Raw genomic sequence first — 17,613 nt, forward strand, 5'->3', positions numbered from 1 at the left:
TTATTAACACTGTATACCATGAATAATGCTCTTGACCATTAACCCATACATTGGTAAAGTGAGTTTCAATCCTATTAGGCACATTTGCTAACATGTAACATCACATTTCAACTGCTCAAAGAGCGGAGTGGACGGAGAGTGGCAGTCCTGCAGGAGAGTCTGTTGCCCGTTTCTACTGTTTTCAGTGTGGGGGAGGACCCTTACATAAACCCCTTCCATCCGCGGAGCGGACGCGGAGTGGACGGAGAGTGGCAGTCCTGCAGGAGAGTCTGTTGCCCGTTTCTACTGTTTTCAGTGTGGGGGAGGACCCTTACATAAACCCCTTCCATCCGCGGAGCGGACGCGGAGTGGACGGAGAGTGGCAGTCCTGCAGGAGAGTCTGTTGCCCGTTTCTACTGTTTTCAGTGTGGGGGAGGACCCTTACATAAACCCCTTCCATCCGCGGAGCGGACGTGGAGTGGACGGAGAGTGGCAGTCCTGCAGGAGAGTCTGTTGCCCGTTTCTACTGTTTTCAGTGTGGGGGAGGACCCTTACATAAACCCCTTCCATCCGCGGAGCGGACGCGGAGTGGACGGAGAGTGGCAGTCCTGCAGTCATGACTGTCAGGACTGCAAGGGCAAACAGAGAAATGCGGGAAATTGACATGAACTTGGAGCAGAACGGCCCCCCGAGAGAGGAAGAAATGGAAGAAGAGGGTAGACGCCTGAGGAGCGCCAAACTAAACCAGAAACAGCAGGGTCAAAAACAACAACAAACATTAACATCCAAGGATCATCTGGTGGCAAACATGGGATTGCTTCAAATGGGCTCCCCAAAACCGATGATTCAGCAAGAGCAAGCGATCACCACAAAGGTACAACCAACCAAAAGCAAAGTCTTCCGACCACCAGTCTTAGAAGACTCCAAATCAGCCCAACACGCCCCCCAGCAACGACCATCCTTACCTGGAGGGGCAACTGATGTGTTGCGGTCAAAGAGCCTGGAAGTCAGGACAGTCGAGGCTTCGGCTGGCCGGAATGATGCCCTGTCACCACTCCGAGCCGCTGCGGTTGAGCGGGACCCCGCGGAGGCAGCCCTCGAAGGGGGACCGTGGCCCGCGTGGGACGGCGAGGAGGGGCTGACGGAGGGGGAATACATGGCTGAGGAGGTTGGACCCGCCGGGAGAGCGAGCCTCGGAGTGGGAGCCAGGCTCGCCTGTCTGGCGCAGCCCTCCATACCTCCCTCCCCCCTCGGAGCGCCGCAGGGCGCTCCCCGCCCCACGGCGGGAGCTCTCAGAGGAGGGCTGCCGGGCGTGGAAGTTGCTGAGGGAGGGAGGGGAAAAGAGGTGGACGGTGCGACAGCCTCAGGAGAGGCAGAGCCGGAGGAGGTGGCGGGCACCCCACCTGAGGAGAACGGGCAGGGGGAGCCCGACAGAGAGCTGCACACTACAGGGGCATCACCGCCGTGTTCACTAGCGGAAGAGAAAGTGAAAGTGGTGGCTCTCATTCACAAAGAGGCGGAGGAAAGTGCAGAGACCAGTCTGGTCTCAGAAAAAATCAACGAACAAGGGCCATCCAACCCTAATAAAAAGAAAAGACAGAGAACAAGTTCTTTGCCTCTCAAGAAACTCAAGAACCGCAAAACAACGAAAAACAAGATCAGCATTAGAATGAAAAAAATGCCCCAGAAGTTCGAACAGCAACAAAAAACACCAGAACAATTGATGGACAAAATAAATGAAAACGAGCCACAGAGAGGAGAAGGAGGGGCAGTTAAAAACTCTATAAAGGATTACTTTTATGCAAATATAAGGCAAAAAGCAACAAAAGAGTACTCACAGAGGGAACTTACAGATCTCGAAATACTGGAAGCTTTAAATGATTGCTTACCGGTAGCAAAACTACGCAGAGTTGAGCACTATGTTAGTGACAACCTGTCATACAGTAAAAGACGGGCCTCAGAAGGCAGTAATAAGGCACAAGGACAGCCGAGTGTCAAAGAGAGGGCTTCGGGGGAATCACCGAGCTCGATGCTACCCCAAAAGAGTCCCATGAATTCACCAAGAGGCCAGTTAAATCCGAAGCCGACAAAAGACACAGAGAAGGGGGAACTGAAGAGAAATCTGGGAAAAGAGCCAGAAATGGGGACTGTCATGTCCCAGCGCAAAGGAAACCCCCATACCATCCAAGAGGAGAGCCTCATTATAGTTGACCCGGAAGGCCCAAATGATTTAACAACAGAAACAAAGGAAGGCTCCTGCAAGCTAAATCCGGCAACACCCTCACTCCTTGAGGGTACAGCCCCGACCGTAGACAACTTCACAGGAACAGATAGTGACAAAGTCCACAAAACCCAAAATAAAATGCTGGTGCCTAAAAAACTCAACCAAGTAGGGCTCTCCAAAGCCCAAAAAGAGAGCATGACAATAGAAAGGCCATCTACAGCAGGCATAGACGAGCTAAATCAAGAAAATCTTATGAGACCCGAAATCAGCCAAAACTTGAATATGGGGGGAATTGACAATCGAAGTTCCCATATCGACAAAAATCGAAAAGGAAGAGCCTCATCAGAAACAACAAGGCTAACTCGAGGCAGCTGGACAAATCAGACAACAATGTTAACCGAATCACCCTTAAGAAGAACCTCTCCACATCAATTGACCAGTCCGACGGATTCCTCAAATAAAAAAAAAATTGACTTATTGTCAATTATGTCATCAGTGAACATTGCATTGGCACCATTCATGAAGCTTTACGAAACTATTGCTGACTCCTTGAAAGACCATACAAGCATCCAAGCGATGATTCACAGCAAAGTTATCTTCCTAGAAGCATATGTCATGGCTTTGGAAGCCAGAAAAGCAAGCACAGTTATAACAAACGACGAGGGTTCGTCTTCCCGACAAAAAGAGCAGTATGGAGAAAAAGAACAAAGACCGGTGAGCAAAACCATGGGGACTCAAACTATAGTTACAATAGACCTCACAACAAAAAACTTACCAACAGAGGGTGCAAATAAAGAGGCGAATTTAAAACAAACTGGGAACCAATCAACAAAGAGACCACCACCTAGACAACCCTCAATTGGAAACCAAACCGCAGAAGGTATTTTTCAACTTTTCACACGACCAGTAAAACACAAGGAAACACCACTAATGAAAGTCAAAGAACCAGAGTCGAGGCAAACAAAAAATCCTGAAGCATTAGAAAAAAGAACCTTCAGCAAATCACCATCAATAATTGAAGCATCAGAAAAAAGAACCTTCAGCCTATCACCATCAATAATTGATCGTATTGAAAACGAAGAATTGATGAACCTGAGCCAACACCTGGCAGAAAACTCGCCTATGAGTCTAAAGGCACATAGCCCCAGCGAAGCTTCAACTTCACAATCACACAAAGAAAAGGAAAACACAGAATTCGCAGGAAGATACGAAGAAGTGACTGGAGAAAAAGCAGCAAAAAATTCTAGGGATAACGCGAAGAATACAAAGAACAAGGGCGTCAGTTCAACTGAAACAGACAGACAGACAAAGCTAAAAAGGATGATGAAAGAAACAAAAAAAGAAAACGAAAGGACGAAATCGAGACCTAGAGACAATCAGACCCCAAGAAATCGGAAAAAAGAACAAAGACATAACTCCTTCAAACAGAAAGATGGTGAACGCGGTAAATCAAGAAGGAGATCAGAAGGTAGATGGGACGACCAAAAACACAAAAGAAAGCTGTACAGAAATATATCACCAGGCAGACCTCGTTCTCAATCCAGGAATGCCCACAATAAAACCAACGCTGATAAGCGACTCAGCCCATCACAAGATAAAGGAGAAACGATCTTTCGGTATAGATCCAGAACACAGAAATATAACTTAAAACCGAGAAAAGTGGACAAAGCTAAATGGCGCATAAAGCTGCCACAAGTGAAAGAAAACAGAGATGAAATAACCTTGAACCGAAATTCGGTGTTAAAACTTTTTAAACACATTCAAAGGCTAAATCAAATAAAATCAGAAGATCTGCTTGTGGTAGAGCCAAGCCATGTAAACGCAAAAGCAAAAACGGTACTCTACGTAACATCAACAACGTTGAAAAACCTGATTCTCGACTGTAGTGAAGATCTGGACGAAATGGGCTATGAAGTCAAAGTGCAATCAACCACAAGCGAAGAAGACAATAAAAGGGAGGCTGAAAACAAAGGGTGCAATACGCCCAGCAGAAAGCAAGTAGGCAGACACCTAAAAAGTGCCATAGGAACAACCGGCCGTAAGAAATCGCCTGAAAAAAACAAGGAAAGAGCACGAGCCCTGGAACCTGAAGAGAAACTGAGGGAAAACCGACAAGCCTACAAAGAAAACAAAAACTATGAAAGTTCCACAAAAACCAAAGATACAAAAAAACTTAATAAAGCCAGGGCAATCCCAGAAACAGCGGCCAAACTTTCAACAGAAAAGGCCTCACAAAAAAGATGTGAACCCATGAAAGGCATATGGTCCTGGCTGTCTAAAACTCTGAGGGAAAAAAAGCAAATATAGCAACTCGCGAGAGATGAGCACATTTTTCAAGACAGACATCGCTCGACCCCCCAAAAGTGCGAACTAAAAATGTGCTCATGGAACACGAGAGGACACATCCACCTACTGTCTCCAAATGACATGGATCTGGGGTCATATAACTTATTCTGCCTCCAAGAGACCTGGCTGACTGAACCCCCTGCAATAAGGGGGTTCGAAGTCATCCTTGCACCAGCCAAACAAGGACGTCGAGGAAGACCTTCGTCGGGTTTATTGATTGCATCTAAAAAAGACTCAGGGATCAAATTAGAAGAAACATTGATCACCAACCAAATGATTCTGATGGTCAAGGCGGCATGGACCCGTTGGAATACCGACAAAAATGCCTACGAGAAAGTCACCTTAATCGTAGCAAACACCTACTGGAACCCCGCAAGCATAGAGCCTACCGCCTACATAGAAAAAATGGAGGACGCGATAGATGAGGCACTATCTGAACATCTGGTAAAATACTTTCTCATTTGCGGAGACCTGAATGCTGCGTGCATGAGCTCGGACGAAAGAGAGGCGGACCTTGGTCACAATTCAACAGGCAAACAACGTGGTAATCTATGGGTCAAATTGATGAATTCAAGAAACCTTCACAATTTGCACGAAGCATTCCCAGACTTAAATCGTCCGCCATCATGGGAAAGAAATGAATCGACAGGTATCATAGACTACATCTTCGTTACCGAACCATTACTGGCAATAACGAAAGACTTTGAAATCACACGAGTAACAGTAAGTGACCACAACCCCCTGTCAACAACTTGGATGTCAACAAGGCCCCGGAATGATTACGCTGAGCATTAAGTCATAGTCAACACGAAGGGAAACCGTCTACATCTTACAACAGATGCCATCGTGGAAATAGAAAAAGGATTCACCTCAATGTCAAATCATTTGGGCAAAAATAAAACAGACTATACGCCACTTCTGACGAAGTTCAAGAAGACCCGTAAAATAAAAACAAACAGTGGAAATCCCCCAAGACACGTGTACGACCTAACACTGGTGGAGAAACGCCGGGCATTGCGTAAAATACAACGCAAAGCAAAATCTTCAGGATCTCCAGGGGCTGTGAGAGCAGCAGAAGCGGAAACCAAACTCTACAAAGCATGGGTAAAAGGCCACAGACCTCTATCAACAAGATTGCCGAAAATATCCTAAAAGCGATAAGTGGCAAAAACATAAAAGAATTTTGGAAAATCTTGAGAGCGGTTAATGAAACCCAAGAAAACACAATCATAACCGAGATTGGAGAAACTACGTGGACAAAACATTACACTACTATGTACCTGGCACCAAGTACCAACTTAAAATTACAGGGCGAAATGTCTTCAGAGCCATGGATAAACATAGATGACCCACAGGAAATCCGATTAAAAATCAGAGGCTTAAAAAACTCTCATGCCCCAGGACCCGATGGGATTACGAACACTGATTTAAAAATAAATCAAAATGAGTGGGCAAGTCTGCTAAGTAAAATCTTTGGCAGATGCTGCAACTTGAAAAAGATACCACCCTCATGGAAACAAGCAACAATGGTACCAATATTCAAGAAAGGAGACAAAAAGGACCCGATAAATTACAGACCCATTGCGCTCCTGGATGTTATAGGTAAAGTGTTTGGCTCAATGCTTCTTGACCGCTTTAAGCTCTGGGCGGAGGAATCACCTTGCAACGACCCACTCCAAACTGGATTAAAAAAAAATCTGGGCACGACAGCTAACATTCTAATGCTAAACGTGCTGAAAAACAGAGTACTGGAAGGGGGAACAAGAATTTTCGTGGCGTTTATCGATCTGACCCAAGCATTCGATCAGATTGACAGGGCCCGCCTATGGTCCAAACTTGAAGCCTGGGACTGTCCACCTTCTATACTAAATCCGATTAAGGCACTGTACACCGACACTTCAATACGCATTCGACTTGACCAAAACGGCCTCTTATCATCACCCATTCCAACAGCGCGGGGAGTGAAGCAGGGGTGCTCGTTGGCCCCGGCCTTATTTCTGGCATTCATTGGCACATCCAAAACGAGGATCCAGAAATTTGAGCATTTCCTCCAAAAATCCGCAAAATGCCGATAACACGATTGCTCTATGCAGACGACTTGGTCCTAATGGATCACACACCAATAGGTCTGCAGCGCCAATTGACAAAGCTCCAAGGGTATATGCAAGAAAACAAACTGGAAATAAATGCAAAGAAAACAAAATTCCTAGGACTAGAAAAAGCGACCCGGAAAACAGAAAAACTGAAACTAAAACTGGAAGGATCACTGATCGAGCGAGTGTTCGATTTCAAATACCTAGGAGTAACCCTGGACTCCTCTTCGCAAGACAAAGCCATGCAATTGGCCCTGATGACTAAAGTCAATAAATTGGCAGCTCAAGCCAGGGCCATAGATAAAAAGTTCGGGAGATTCTCGCTGATCCCTGTTCTAGAACACTACAAGAAAAAGGTGATGCCGACATTAACATATGGGGGGGACGCAATGTTGAACCTACCACCATCCATCTGGAAAAAAATTGAGGCAAAGTTTTGGCGAAAAGTACTTAGACTCCCAAACTCGACCCCAATAGCCTCAATTCGACGAGAGCTCAGTTTACCATCTCTCAGAAGTTCAGTCTCACAATCGTCTCTAAGGCTGTTCAGGAAATGCCGGATGGCCGAGCCACCGTCAATATACTTTCTCATCAACCTCGAAATAGAAAGGAACACAAGCAAATCCCTTAATAAATGGAAAGAAGAAAACATCAGCTTGTTAGAACAGGTCAAGGCAGATGAAGAACAACTAATAAAGTACCCAAAGAGAACCTTCACCAAAATCAAAGAACTCGACTGGATAAACACCCTGGAGACAGCAGGAAAAAATAAACTAACCTTACACCTGCCTCCAAACACGAAAAAACTCAATGAACTCCAGGAGTATATAAAGAAGTTCCCATCCAGGAAAGGGAGAGACATGCTGATGAGGGCCCGTTTAAATGTACTGCAGACAAACGAGATCTTGTCAATTAGAGGCCAGTCGGAAAACAATTGCTGCCGATTTTGTGAGATACAAGAAAAGGAAACAATCCGCCATTTGCTCCTAAAATGTGCCTCAAACCAACATATAAGAAGCCGATATTTAAAATCAACCTTCACAGACTTCATCATAGAGGACGAAGAAATATGTTGGTCTCGTCTGATTGGAGGCGACAAAACACCATGGCAAATAGCTACTTATAAAATCTTGGAAGCCATAAACTGGCCGACAAAGGCACATTTTTAGAGAGCTGTTCTCTTTTTCTTTTTCCTCTTCACGACCGCAGACAAAAGATAGAAACCTCAATTTTTGTAAAAATCTTTTGATTAAACACAAATAAAAAAAAAAAAAAAAAAAAGACAACACTCTTTCACCCCATCTGCATCCCTTTGGCGCTCCACGAGACCAGATAATGCAGACATTTCTTGACAATCTGCACCAACGCCTAGAAGAGGGATTCACCTATTTGCATTGCTCCTCTCAGACTATTTGTGTGGCTTTTCAGTTGAGTTTTGGAATGTAATTGCTCTAGGGAATCGCTTCAAATCTCTATATTGCATATTTTTTCAGTAACACTCTGTCATTTCTCACCAGGTGACTATGTGGACCAGCCAATGCAATTTGGTAACTTTCTGGTGAGTACTGGACGTCTCCTCTCTACCTCTCTGCCTTTTCCCTTGCCTTCTACACATTCTTGTTACCTCACTATTTCCCATCTTTCAATCTTCGTCTACTTTCCGCCATTCCCCCTCCACCCCACAACTCTTTTCCAACGTGGTTATCAAGATGACTTGCAATGCGATGTTCCAGGTGGATGCTTCTGACCAATTTTCTGAAACTGCGGGACCAGTTCAACCATCGCCAACTGATGAAGCATTATTTACCTTAAAATACTTCATTGATTTGATGGAAACAAGATGTTCTTCCCTGGAAGAACTTGATCCTGAGGAGATTTCCTAAGTGACCGATTACTTGAAAGGTAAGGCAATCATAAGGGTACAAGGTTGTAATTATATGAAACATGTTTCAAATATAATCGTTCCAACTAATCTGCTTCATTGGAGAGGAAAGGGGAACTGTTAGGTATGTTAGGCTTCCAAATAGAAATCTTTGAACTATAATTAGTCTGTGAGGACATTGCTTTTGTTGGGACACAAGTAAGAAAAAGGTGTCACCTTTTGAAGAGAGCAGTCTTTAGAATATCACGCTATAGTTTGCAGTTGAGATACAATGTATGGCATGAACCCATTCTTCAGATACACTTAGGAATGTGTAAATGATGCACAATACTGTTAATGCAATGACTGCAGCACATAGACGGCTACCCTTCCACTACTGCCTCTGATAAACTTCCATATTGCAACAGTATTGGGCACATGAACATGCTGCACAACTGCATGGGATTGGAAGCCAATGAACAACATCTCTTTGTCCAGGGGTATGCATCCAGATCCCCACCTTTTTTGGTCTCATGTGGAGTCCCACTGGGATCCATCTTCGCATCCATGATCATACCCCTCTAGATGGAGGCCCTGTGGCTCTACATCAGACAAAACATCCAAATCCTCCGATATGCAGAAACCCACCAACTCAAGGCCTTCCTTTATCTAGCAAGTGGTCTTCAAACCGTGGGGCATGTCCCACTAAGGAGGGCGAAGGATATGCAAATGAGCTTTTCAGAAAGGGATTAAGGTGACCATTTATGATAGAATGTATAAGGATTTAATAGATAATATAAGCAGTCATAGCTTGTGGAGAGGCCTAGAAACAATACGTTTACTCAAGGGGGCTTAGTATATGAAAGTATGAAGACCACTGAGAAAGGACATCAAGTTCCTACTTCCAACTGAACCCCACCAAAGCAGAATACCTGCTCCTCACCAATAGTGCTGAATACCAATACACCCAGATCTTATTGTCTGTAATGATCCCCAAACGCTCTTTCCTGCAACTGATACCTAGACCAAGCCTCTCGAATTTTGCATAGGCAATCACCTCTCTAAAACACATATAGGTAAGAAAACCCTGTCTGCATGTATCAACTATTAGCCTGCGGAAAAATCATGCAATTCCTACTGGGCAATAGCTTTAAATGCACTTTACAAGGTGTGTTTATAATATCTCTCCTGGAGGGAAGGAATCGCCTGCTCCATGGACTAAACTCTGAGACTCACCATTCATTGTGCTGCCTGTCTCATCAAAGGTCTTTAGACACTCTCATCAAACTTCGCTGGATAGCAAAACAAGTGCACAGCAACTTCAAAGAAAGCTGCATCATACGCAAATATGTTTCGGGAAGATACTTGCTCTAGGGATTTGTTCAAATGTCTATATTTTCTGTTGTTTTACTGCATATATGTTTTCTCTTGTTCTCTTTTCGATAACGTTGTATTTTCTCACAAGGCGAATACCTGGCCCAGCCAAAGCAATCTGGTAACATGCTGGTGAATAATGTATATCTCTCCTCTACGTCTGTGCCATTTTACCTGCCTAATACACATGCTCATTTCCTCACTATTGCCCATCTTTCAATCTTCACCTCCTCCCCCCCTTTATTGCCCATTAACTCACAACTCGTGTTCCCCTATTCACCAAGAGGACTTGTATTGTTGTTCCAGGTCGAGGCATTTGACTCTTTAACAGTACAGTGGGTGCAGTGCAAACGTCGGCAAGTGATGAAGCCTTATCTACCGTGAAATACTTGATTGAATTGATGGAAACAAAATGCATCTCATCACTTGCCCCAAACAATTCCCAGCATCCTTTTCTTAAAGTGCATCTAAAAGTGTGTATCACAGGTGTGCACATTCAGATGTCCTTTCCACCCTCTTTGCAAATTTAAGCGAATAAGGCGACATTTCTGTGCATTTCGAGGTGCATCCTGAATTCACAAATGAGATGCTACTTGAAATGCAAAGAAATTAGACACACTCCCATGCGAGTTTTGGCAACAAGCGCAGGTGGGTGTGCAAAGGATGACATGGTCATTGTCTACCGTCATGCGATTTTCTTTAAGTTTGACAGCAGCGGTTGGCACCGGTCCTCTTACACTTGCATTTCTTTCCCCCGAAATCAGGATAGGAATGCTTTTATTGTTGTTGTTAACATTTCACAATAACAGGTCCTTTTTGGCCTTTTGCTGTGAAATGTACCCCCAGCCCCTATTTATCTATTTATTTATTCGAATTTGTAGAACATGCAACAGCCCAGGTGAATCGTGGGCTTGTTACTGACAGAATACTTTGTTACTGGGAAGGTGAACAGTATCAATTTTGAATACATGCATTAACAGGAGAAAACATACAATGGGTTCGATGAAGAGGGAAGTTTTGAGTTTTTTTCGGAAGGCAAGGAGAGAGATTTCAGCTCTGATCTCTGACTGTAGAGTGTTCCATAACTTGGCGGCTATGTAGGGGAAGCCTATACCACAAGCTTTTGCCCTGTTGATATGTGGGATGTGTAGTTGGTTAGTGTAGCGAGTCCTGGTTGGTCGTGTAGAGGTAGATTTGGTAATGGTCTCTGATAGATATGATGGTGCAGTGAGGTTGAGGCATTTGTGGGTGAGGGTGAGGATTTTAAATGTGATGCGCTCTTTAACCGGGAGCCAGTGAACTTCCTACCTGGCAAGGAAGGCTTTTCGGAAGGCTTAGTGTGGCTCTGAGCGCATTGTTTCGCGTAACTTGGAGTCGGTTTAGGTTTTTTGTAGATGTATCTGCTGGAAGGGCATTACAATAGTCACATTTTGCACCAATAGTGGCTCTGGCTATTGATAGACAGTTAGGCTTGGATAGGTATGGTTTTATTGCGTTTATGAGTTTGGTGGTATGTGCTGAGGCGGAGGTGATGGTGCTGACCTGCCTAGTCATGGATAGAGTAGAATCTATGTAGACCCCTAGGGTCTTAGCAGATGTGGAGACAGGAATGATCGTATTATCAATTATGAAGTTGGAGTACAGTTTGTCAAACTTGGCTAATGTATTTTTTTGACCTAGTATGATGACTTCAGGCAAGAGGTGTGGGAAAGATGCACTGTTTCTTCAAATGTAACTCAGCAATTCAATGGAGAACTATTGCATCGACGAAGTACGTGAATAAGTCCCACCTTTTGTGATGAACAGCACCTAGCACAGAACATGGAGACTGTTTCAAGTTTAAGTGAGAGAGGCGCTATTAAAATGCCCCACTTTAGGTATTATTTCCACCTCTTACTTGCTACCACCAAAAGAATGTACTTGTGGGATGCAGGTAATCAATCACCTGCGCTCCTGCGAGATTTCACTCTGCAAATGGGAAAAGTGCCACAAATTACAACCATTCCAAAGGCCTTTGAGTACTTTGCACTCAAAGACCAGGTTTTTACAAAGGGCAAAACAATTAAGTGATGCTGAATACCCCAGTACAAACTGAACTGTCATTTTAAAAGTGCAAAGAGGCCCAAATGTATGCGAAATGTAATTCAGCTAACTGCAGAAAACAGCCTGTGTTACAAGAAATACACTTTAAAGTGAGAAACGTCAAAAAATGATCATATGATTTTATAGGATGTTACCATGTTTCGCATATGCAAGAAAGGACCTAAATGCAGATTTGAAACGTTACATTGCTTACATGGTTTAACTTGGAGTTTGACAATTAGAGCTGTTTTCAACTCCGGAGCCATTCAGTCTGTGAAAACAAGGAGTCCAGGGGGTTATCCAGACTCCACAAAGTTGTGTTCGTATCAAAGCAGAAACCATGTAGTCATTTTGAAGACGTTTGACGTTAAAACCTAAAGGTTATTACCAATGAGATTGTAGGGCTTTATCGCCAGGAAGTGTCTGGTGAGATGGGAATGGGGTGCCTCCAATTAAAAAAGGGGTTGGCACCATTCAAGACAAAGAAGCTCCAGATAGTGTGCCTAGAAAATCTATTGTTGTTGCAAGGCACCCAAAAAGTAATAGGCAGTGTCTTTCTTTCAAATGAGGAATGTAAGATACCAGATGTTGTTCTAGGGGATTCTATAGAAACACGCAGTTCCTTTTTGTCCCTTCCATGGCTCTCAGGCTCAGGGCAGTTGGGAAAAGTTGGATCCTGAGTGTTAAGGAGAATCTGACTGGATAACAGTCGCTGGAATGTAGCATAACAAGCTGCAACTCAGGTCCAGTTAGTGCATTACAAATGCCATCCAACCCCCTTCCCAGGTTAGATGTTCACGTATGCCTCTCAGTTTCAGGAGGGCACTTGCAGACAGATCAGCTTCTTTTGTTCCATCTCAAGCAACATCTCTGCCAGCAGATCCTAATGTTTGTAATACAACACAATCAATAGAACTGGGAAGGCTTAGGCTTGACACCTCCGTACAACAGGAAGTTGTCTCTATGATTGGTCACTCATTTTTCAGATATCAGTGACACAAGATGGTTGACCTCTGCATTCTGCCTACAGGACAGAGACAATACGGCATATCAAAGAGTGTGTATTCCTTTGAAATACAGACCTGGTTCAGCAAAGCCCTTTGAAATGTGTCAACTCTCCTAGACATGAGAAGCCCATCACGTGAAATCTGCATTGACTAAGGAATTTGTAAAAGCTATACAAGCTAAACTGTCTACTCATTCCACACTATACTAACAATTAACAGTATTCCAAATTATAAAGATTAAACCGGCACTGTCGAGAGATATATCTCCTTCACCTATTGTGGTAATGTGGATAGAGGGTAGGCTATGTTCTTAAGAGAAGTGTGAATGTGATAACAGTTACACCTCAAAAAGAAATAATACAAAGACAAAAAAATAATGATGGACGATCAATGTTCTATAAATATATCTATGTGTATTTTAATTAAATAAACCACTATGCAATTAACTATCTATTATAAATACTAGCAAAGACCGTTTCCTTGTGGAGAGAAAACAGACCATGTAGAAAATATTATTGATAGCACTCTAGCTACAAGAGCAGCGGTGAATAAGCCAGAAAGGCATTTGGATATTCCGCATTTAGATAGTCCACAAACAGCACAAAACACACCTCTTCTCACACCCATTGCACAACTAACACTAGCTACTACTAACTCCGTAGACTAATCCACCGCTCAAAATCTCTCTAAGTACTCAGTCCTCTGCCAAACTGACTGCTCAAAATGCAACTCCACTACAACTGTAAAATGTAATAATGTAAATATAAGTGTATGATTGTGAACCTGTAACGCATGTAAATTAACTATGTAAATATAAGTGTATGATTGGGAACCTGTACCAAATGTAAACCCTCTGTGCAAGCAAGCACACAGATGCCCTAGGGCTCGGCGCTATACAAGCAACAAAATATATAAATAAATAAGGCACCACAATGTCACTTTATCATTTTTTAATTGTGGCTTATCAGTAAAAAGTAAGTGGCCCAGGGAGTCTGGACCTCTCAAAAGGACCTTAATCTGTTCTTGGGTGGTTTGATAGCATCAGACTGGGCTTCTTGGTACTATTCTTGTGAGTCAACCAGGTGCGAGTGCGGTGAGTTGCATTGATCCATGTGTAAATTGGCGTCCATTCAGGTTTGAAGCAAAGCTCTGTGCAGTACGCACGATGCAGCATTCGAATAGTGCATTTTGAAGAGTAACCGGGTCAGTTGGACAGTTGAGCTGGATTAAAATGATGGGTAGGAGCGGGCGAGTGACACAATGCTTCCAGCGGTTGGAGTTGAGGTCTGGGTCCGGTTGATGCAGAGGTCTTGGTGGTCCGATACAGTGTTTGCAGATTCAGCGGTTCAGATGCTTCCATAATGATTAGCTGTTGTTTGAGCAACAGCATGGATAAGCGCTGTTGGTGCAATGCATTATGAACAAGTTTTATGGATGCAAGCAGTGGCTTGAAGTTCAAAGGCAGCACCATGAGCCCTGTGTGGTTTGAAGGCTCTGACCACTTTTGAAGCAGTTCAAGGACAATTTGAAGCAGCAGAAACAGGAGTCCCACGATAGGGGTTCTAGGACAAGTCCCCATCCAGAGATCCTGGCTGCACTCTCAGGAGTCTTTCAGCTTCAGTGAGGAGCCTAGGTCTAGTGCAGCTGACAGAGTAACAGGCCTTGTTCCAAAACCCAGTCACCCACAATGTTCCCTCAGGATGGTAAGGGGGCATAGCTCTCCTCTGCCTTAGAAACACCTGCCTTCACCTCTGATAGAGGCCGTGGGACTGTCCAAAAAGGGTCATAGAAATTCTTCTTGTCTTGTAGAAAGTTCAAAACGAATCAAAGAAAGAGGGGGCAACCCTTCCTTGAAAAGGTAAAAAAAGGGCAATGGGGATGGACAACAACAATCCTGCTGTAAGAGATCAAGGGATCAAATCACTGCAGCTGTGACACATGAACTTTGTCTGCGTTCATCAGACCCACAGTGTATTTGGTTTGCAGGAATTGGAGGGGACAGGATGAAAAGAGAGTCCCACAGAAAGAGAAGATGGTGAAACCCTCCTCATTTTCCCTCTGCTCTTTCTGGCTACTCTAACCATGCCCACTTACCAAGCCTGCAGCTTCAATGTTTCTTTTGCATGCAACACCCAAGTAAGAGACTGGCCATTGTTATGGGTTTGCCTCTTTGAAGTATCAAATTATTATTCCCAGGAGATCTCCTGGTGAGAGCTACTGTAATTGAGGGTAGGTGTTACTCATCTTGAGGGATACCTGAGCAGTGGGAGTAGGCACATGTGACCTCTGGCCCTGCCATGTGCCACTGGAGAGCAGGTGTTACAGATCTGAGGAGACTGATGCAGCAGGGCACATGTGTGCACTAGTCTTTTGGCATGAAGCTTTAGGAAATGGCGGTCTAATTAGCAGAGCACCTTACTGAGATGGATTACCCACATCATTTTATTATTTAACAAAAATGGTAAAAAAACAATGGCTTCCAGACCCCCTCCAGAAGGCAAGCAATCACAGACATAACGTATTTCCTGTATCTATGAGTCCTTTGTAAGCGGACCTATAATTGGCAGTTTAGCATAACTGATAGAGCAGTCACTTTACACATGATAAACACAAGTAAATAGCTTAGGCTTGGCATCTAGAGGCAAGAGATAGCAATCTCTATTACAAGTAACCACATTATTAGGTAAAAGATAGCTAGGAGTCACTTGTGTGCCCTCTGTGTGAGCACTTTAAAGGGGGTCCTCCATTCACCTCTACCTGGCTTTCCCCAGCTCTGACACAAAGAAGGGGGGTCTTTACATTAATACCCCAAACATATTTCGCACCTTGCTATCGTCATTGTTTTCACTTTCTTCTTCCTGAGTTGTGTTCCCTCGATTTTCTGCCCAAAGCCCATGGCCATCCAGCTCATTCAAGGCACTGCCACCCACCCTCCTTAGTTCCCCCACCCTGTCTGCTGGCTGCTATGACCCCTTTGCGACACATGTAGAACCTCTGCTGCAAATACTGTTGGTATGAACACACGCTGCCAATGTGGCGCAGACAAGGCGTGTTATTGTTTGAAACAATGTGCGACTTGCACAGCAAGTTGTTAGGCTCACTAGGCTTTAACATAAGAGACTGAGCCTATTACGGTGCATGCATTTATACAGATGGATGCATTTGAATGCTATATAGTTCGGCATAAAAATAAATTGTAGCACACTATGGCCATCTTTAGCTACATAAGCTGGGGGGATGGCAGATGTTAATGTTTTCCACTGCATGGCACACCTGTAACAAACGTGGAAGGGAAATAGATCATGGAATAAAGATAGGAAAACTGGCGTGGGTGCATGAGAGTGTCAGCCGTCCTAGGCACAATGAAGGGAGGTCTGATCCGAAAATTTGCATCCACATCAAGTCAGTGGCAGAAATAATTGTCCATCTCAAGAACAATGTGTTTTGAATGTCATTTAGACAACCAATTTGCTAAATCACAGGTGATGTAAAACTAATGACGGCATGCTCATACAAATGCAATATGCCAGTAGAATGGTTTGATGTAGATGTATGGCAAAATACATGCCTTGTCACTTCTGGTAGGACTAAGTGCATACCATTGTGGGACATTGCCCAGGGTTGTGATTGCAAACCATTTATACTGCCCATATACATTCGGCATGCACATACACACACACACACAGGCACGCACGCACCCACACACAAACACACCCTCAGATTTACTCTAACACTGTACACATGCATGCACTACACACACACACAGGTTGTGAGCGCAATTCATGCCAATGTTTTGCGTACCTGAACATTTTAAGTTAATCACCTGCAATGATGTAGGTACATGAGCATATGTTGCCAATACCTGCCCAAAAGGTTTGAGTAACAGAGCATATGATGGTAATGCTGACAACTGATTTTACAGTGCCTATTAAAAGAGAAGCAATTGGCTTTTCCCTTTTGCAGTTCATCATCTGGTGCACACACTTCTCCCACTGATCTCCAACTCACAAAACCAAGTCCACATCTTACTCATCAAAACCCACACTCCACCTACAAAACTCACGTTTATCCCTCATGTTCGTCAATAGTTACTCAACAGTATGACACACAACACACCTTTATTACATCATTGCAACTTAAATGCACTCCTCATCACAAATACATGTCTCTATGCCGCCTCATAACACATATGCTGAATGTCCTCATCCAACAGATGAACTTCAAAGAGAAGACGGGAAGACGGCTCACAATAATCCACAATACCTTGTGGACTTGCGCATCGCACTTACATCAACTGAACTCCTCAACTGCCACTTCCTGCTCAACTGCGCCAAGACAGCCACCTTCTGCATGATGTAGTGAGCTCTTCCAATCAGCAAAGCCTTTCTTGTCCAAATCATAGACTTCTGTATCCTAGTATTTATCAACAATACAACTGACTTCTTTCCTTGAGAATCAGCAATACAACTGACTTCTTTCCTTGAGACCTCAGAAGCCAACTCCCCAAGAAAACCATATTAGCTCTACTTGTACTACTGGAAAACATGGACATAAAGCAACCTGTCACAAAACTAAACCAGAACAAAGACAACACAATCGACTTGATATCCAACACCTCTCCAGGAAACAAATATCCTCCCCTGCTTC

At 43.9% G+C, this 17,613-nt stretch overlaps 1 protein-coding gene across 1 annotated transcript in view; it reads left to right on the forward strand.

The window, feature by feature from the left end:
- Positions 1-17,613, forward strand: part of LOC138504705 (uncharacterized) — a 581,301-nt gene that overhangs the window by 527,089 nt on the left and 36,599 nt on the right. Inside the window, exons 12-13 of the mRNA XM_069625257.1 lie at positions 8,160-8,200; positions 8,376-8,544. Of these exons, the coding sequence (XP_069481358.1) occupies positions 8,160-8,200; positions 8,376-8,525 (191 nt within the window). The 3' untranslated portion in view covers positions 8,526-8,544. The remainder of the gene's footprint in view (positions 1-8,159; positions 8,201-8,375; positions 8,545-17,613) is intronic.

The sequence above is a fragment of the Ambystoma mexicanum genome, chromosome 11 (assembly GCF_040938575.1).
Source record: "Ambystoma mexicanum isolate Mex_15411 chromosome 11, UKY_AmexF1_1, whole genome shotgun sequence".
Taxonomy (NCBI): domain Eukaryota; kingdom Metazoa; phylum Chordata; class Amphibia; order Caudata; family Ambystomatidae; genus Ambystoma; species Ambystoma mexicanum.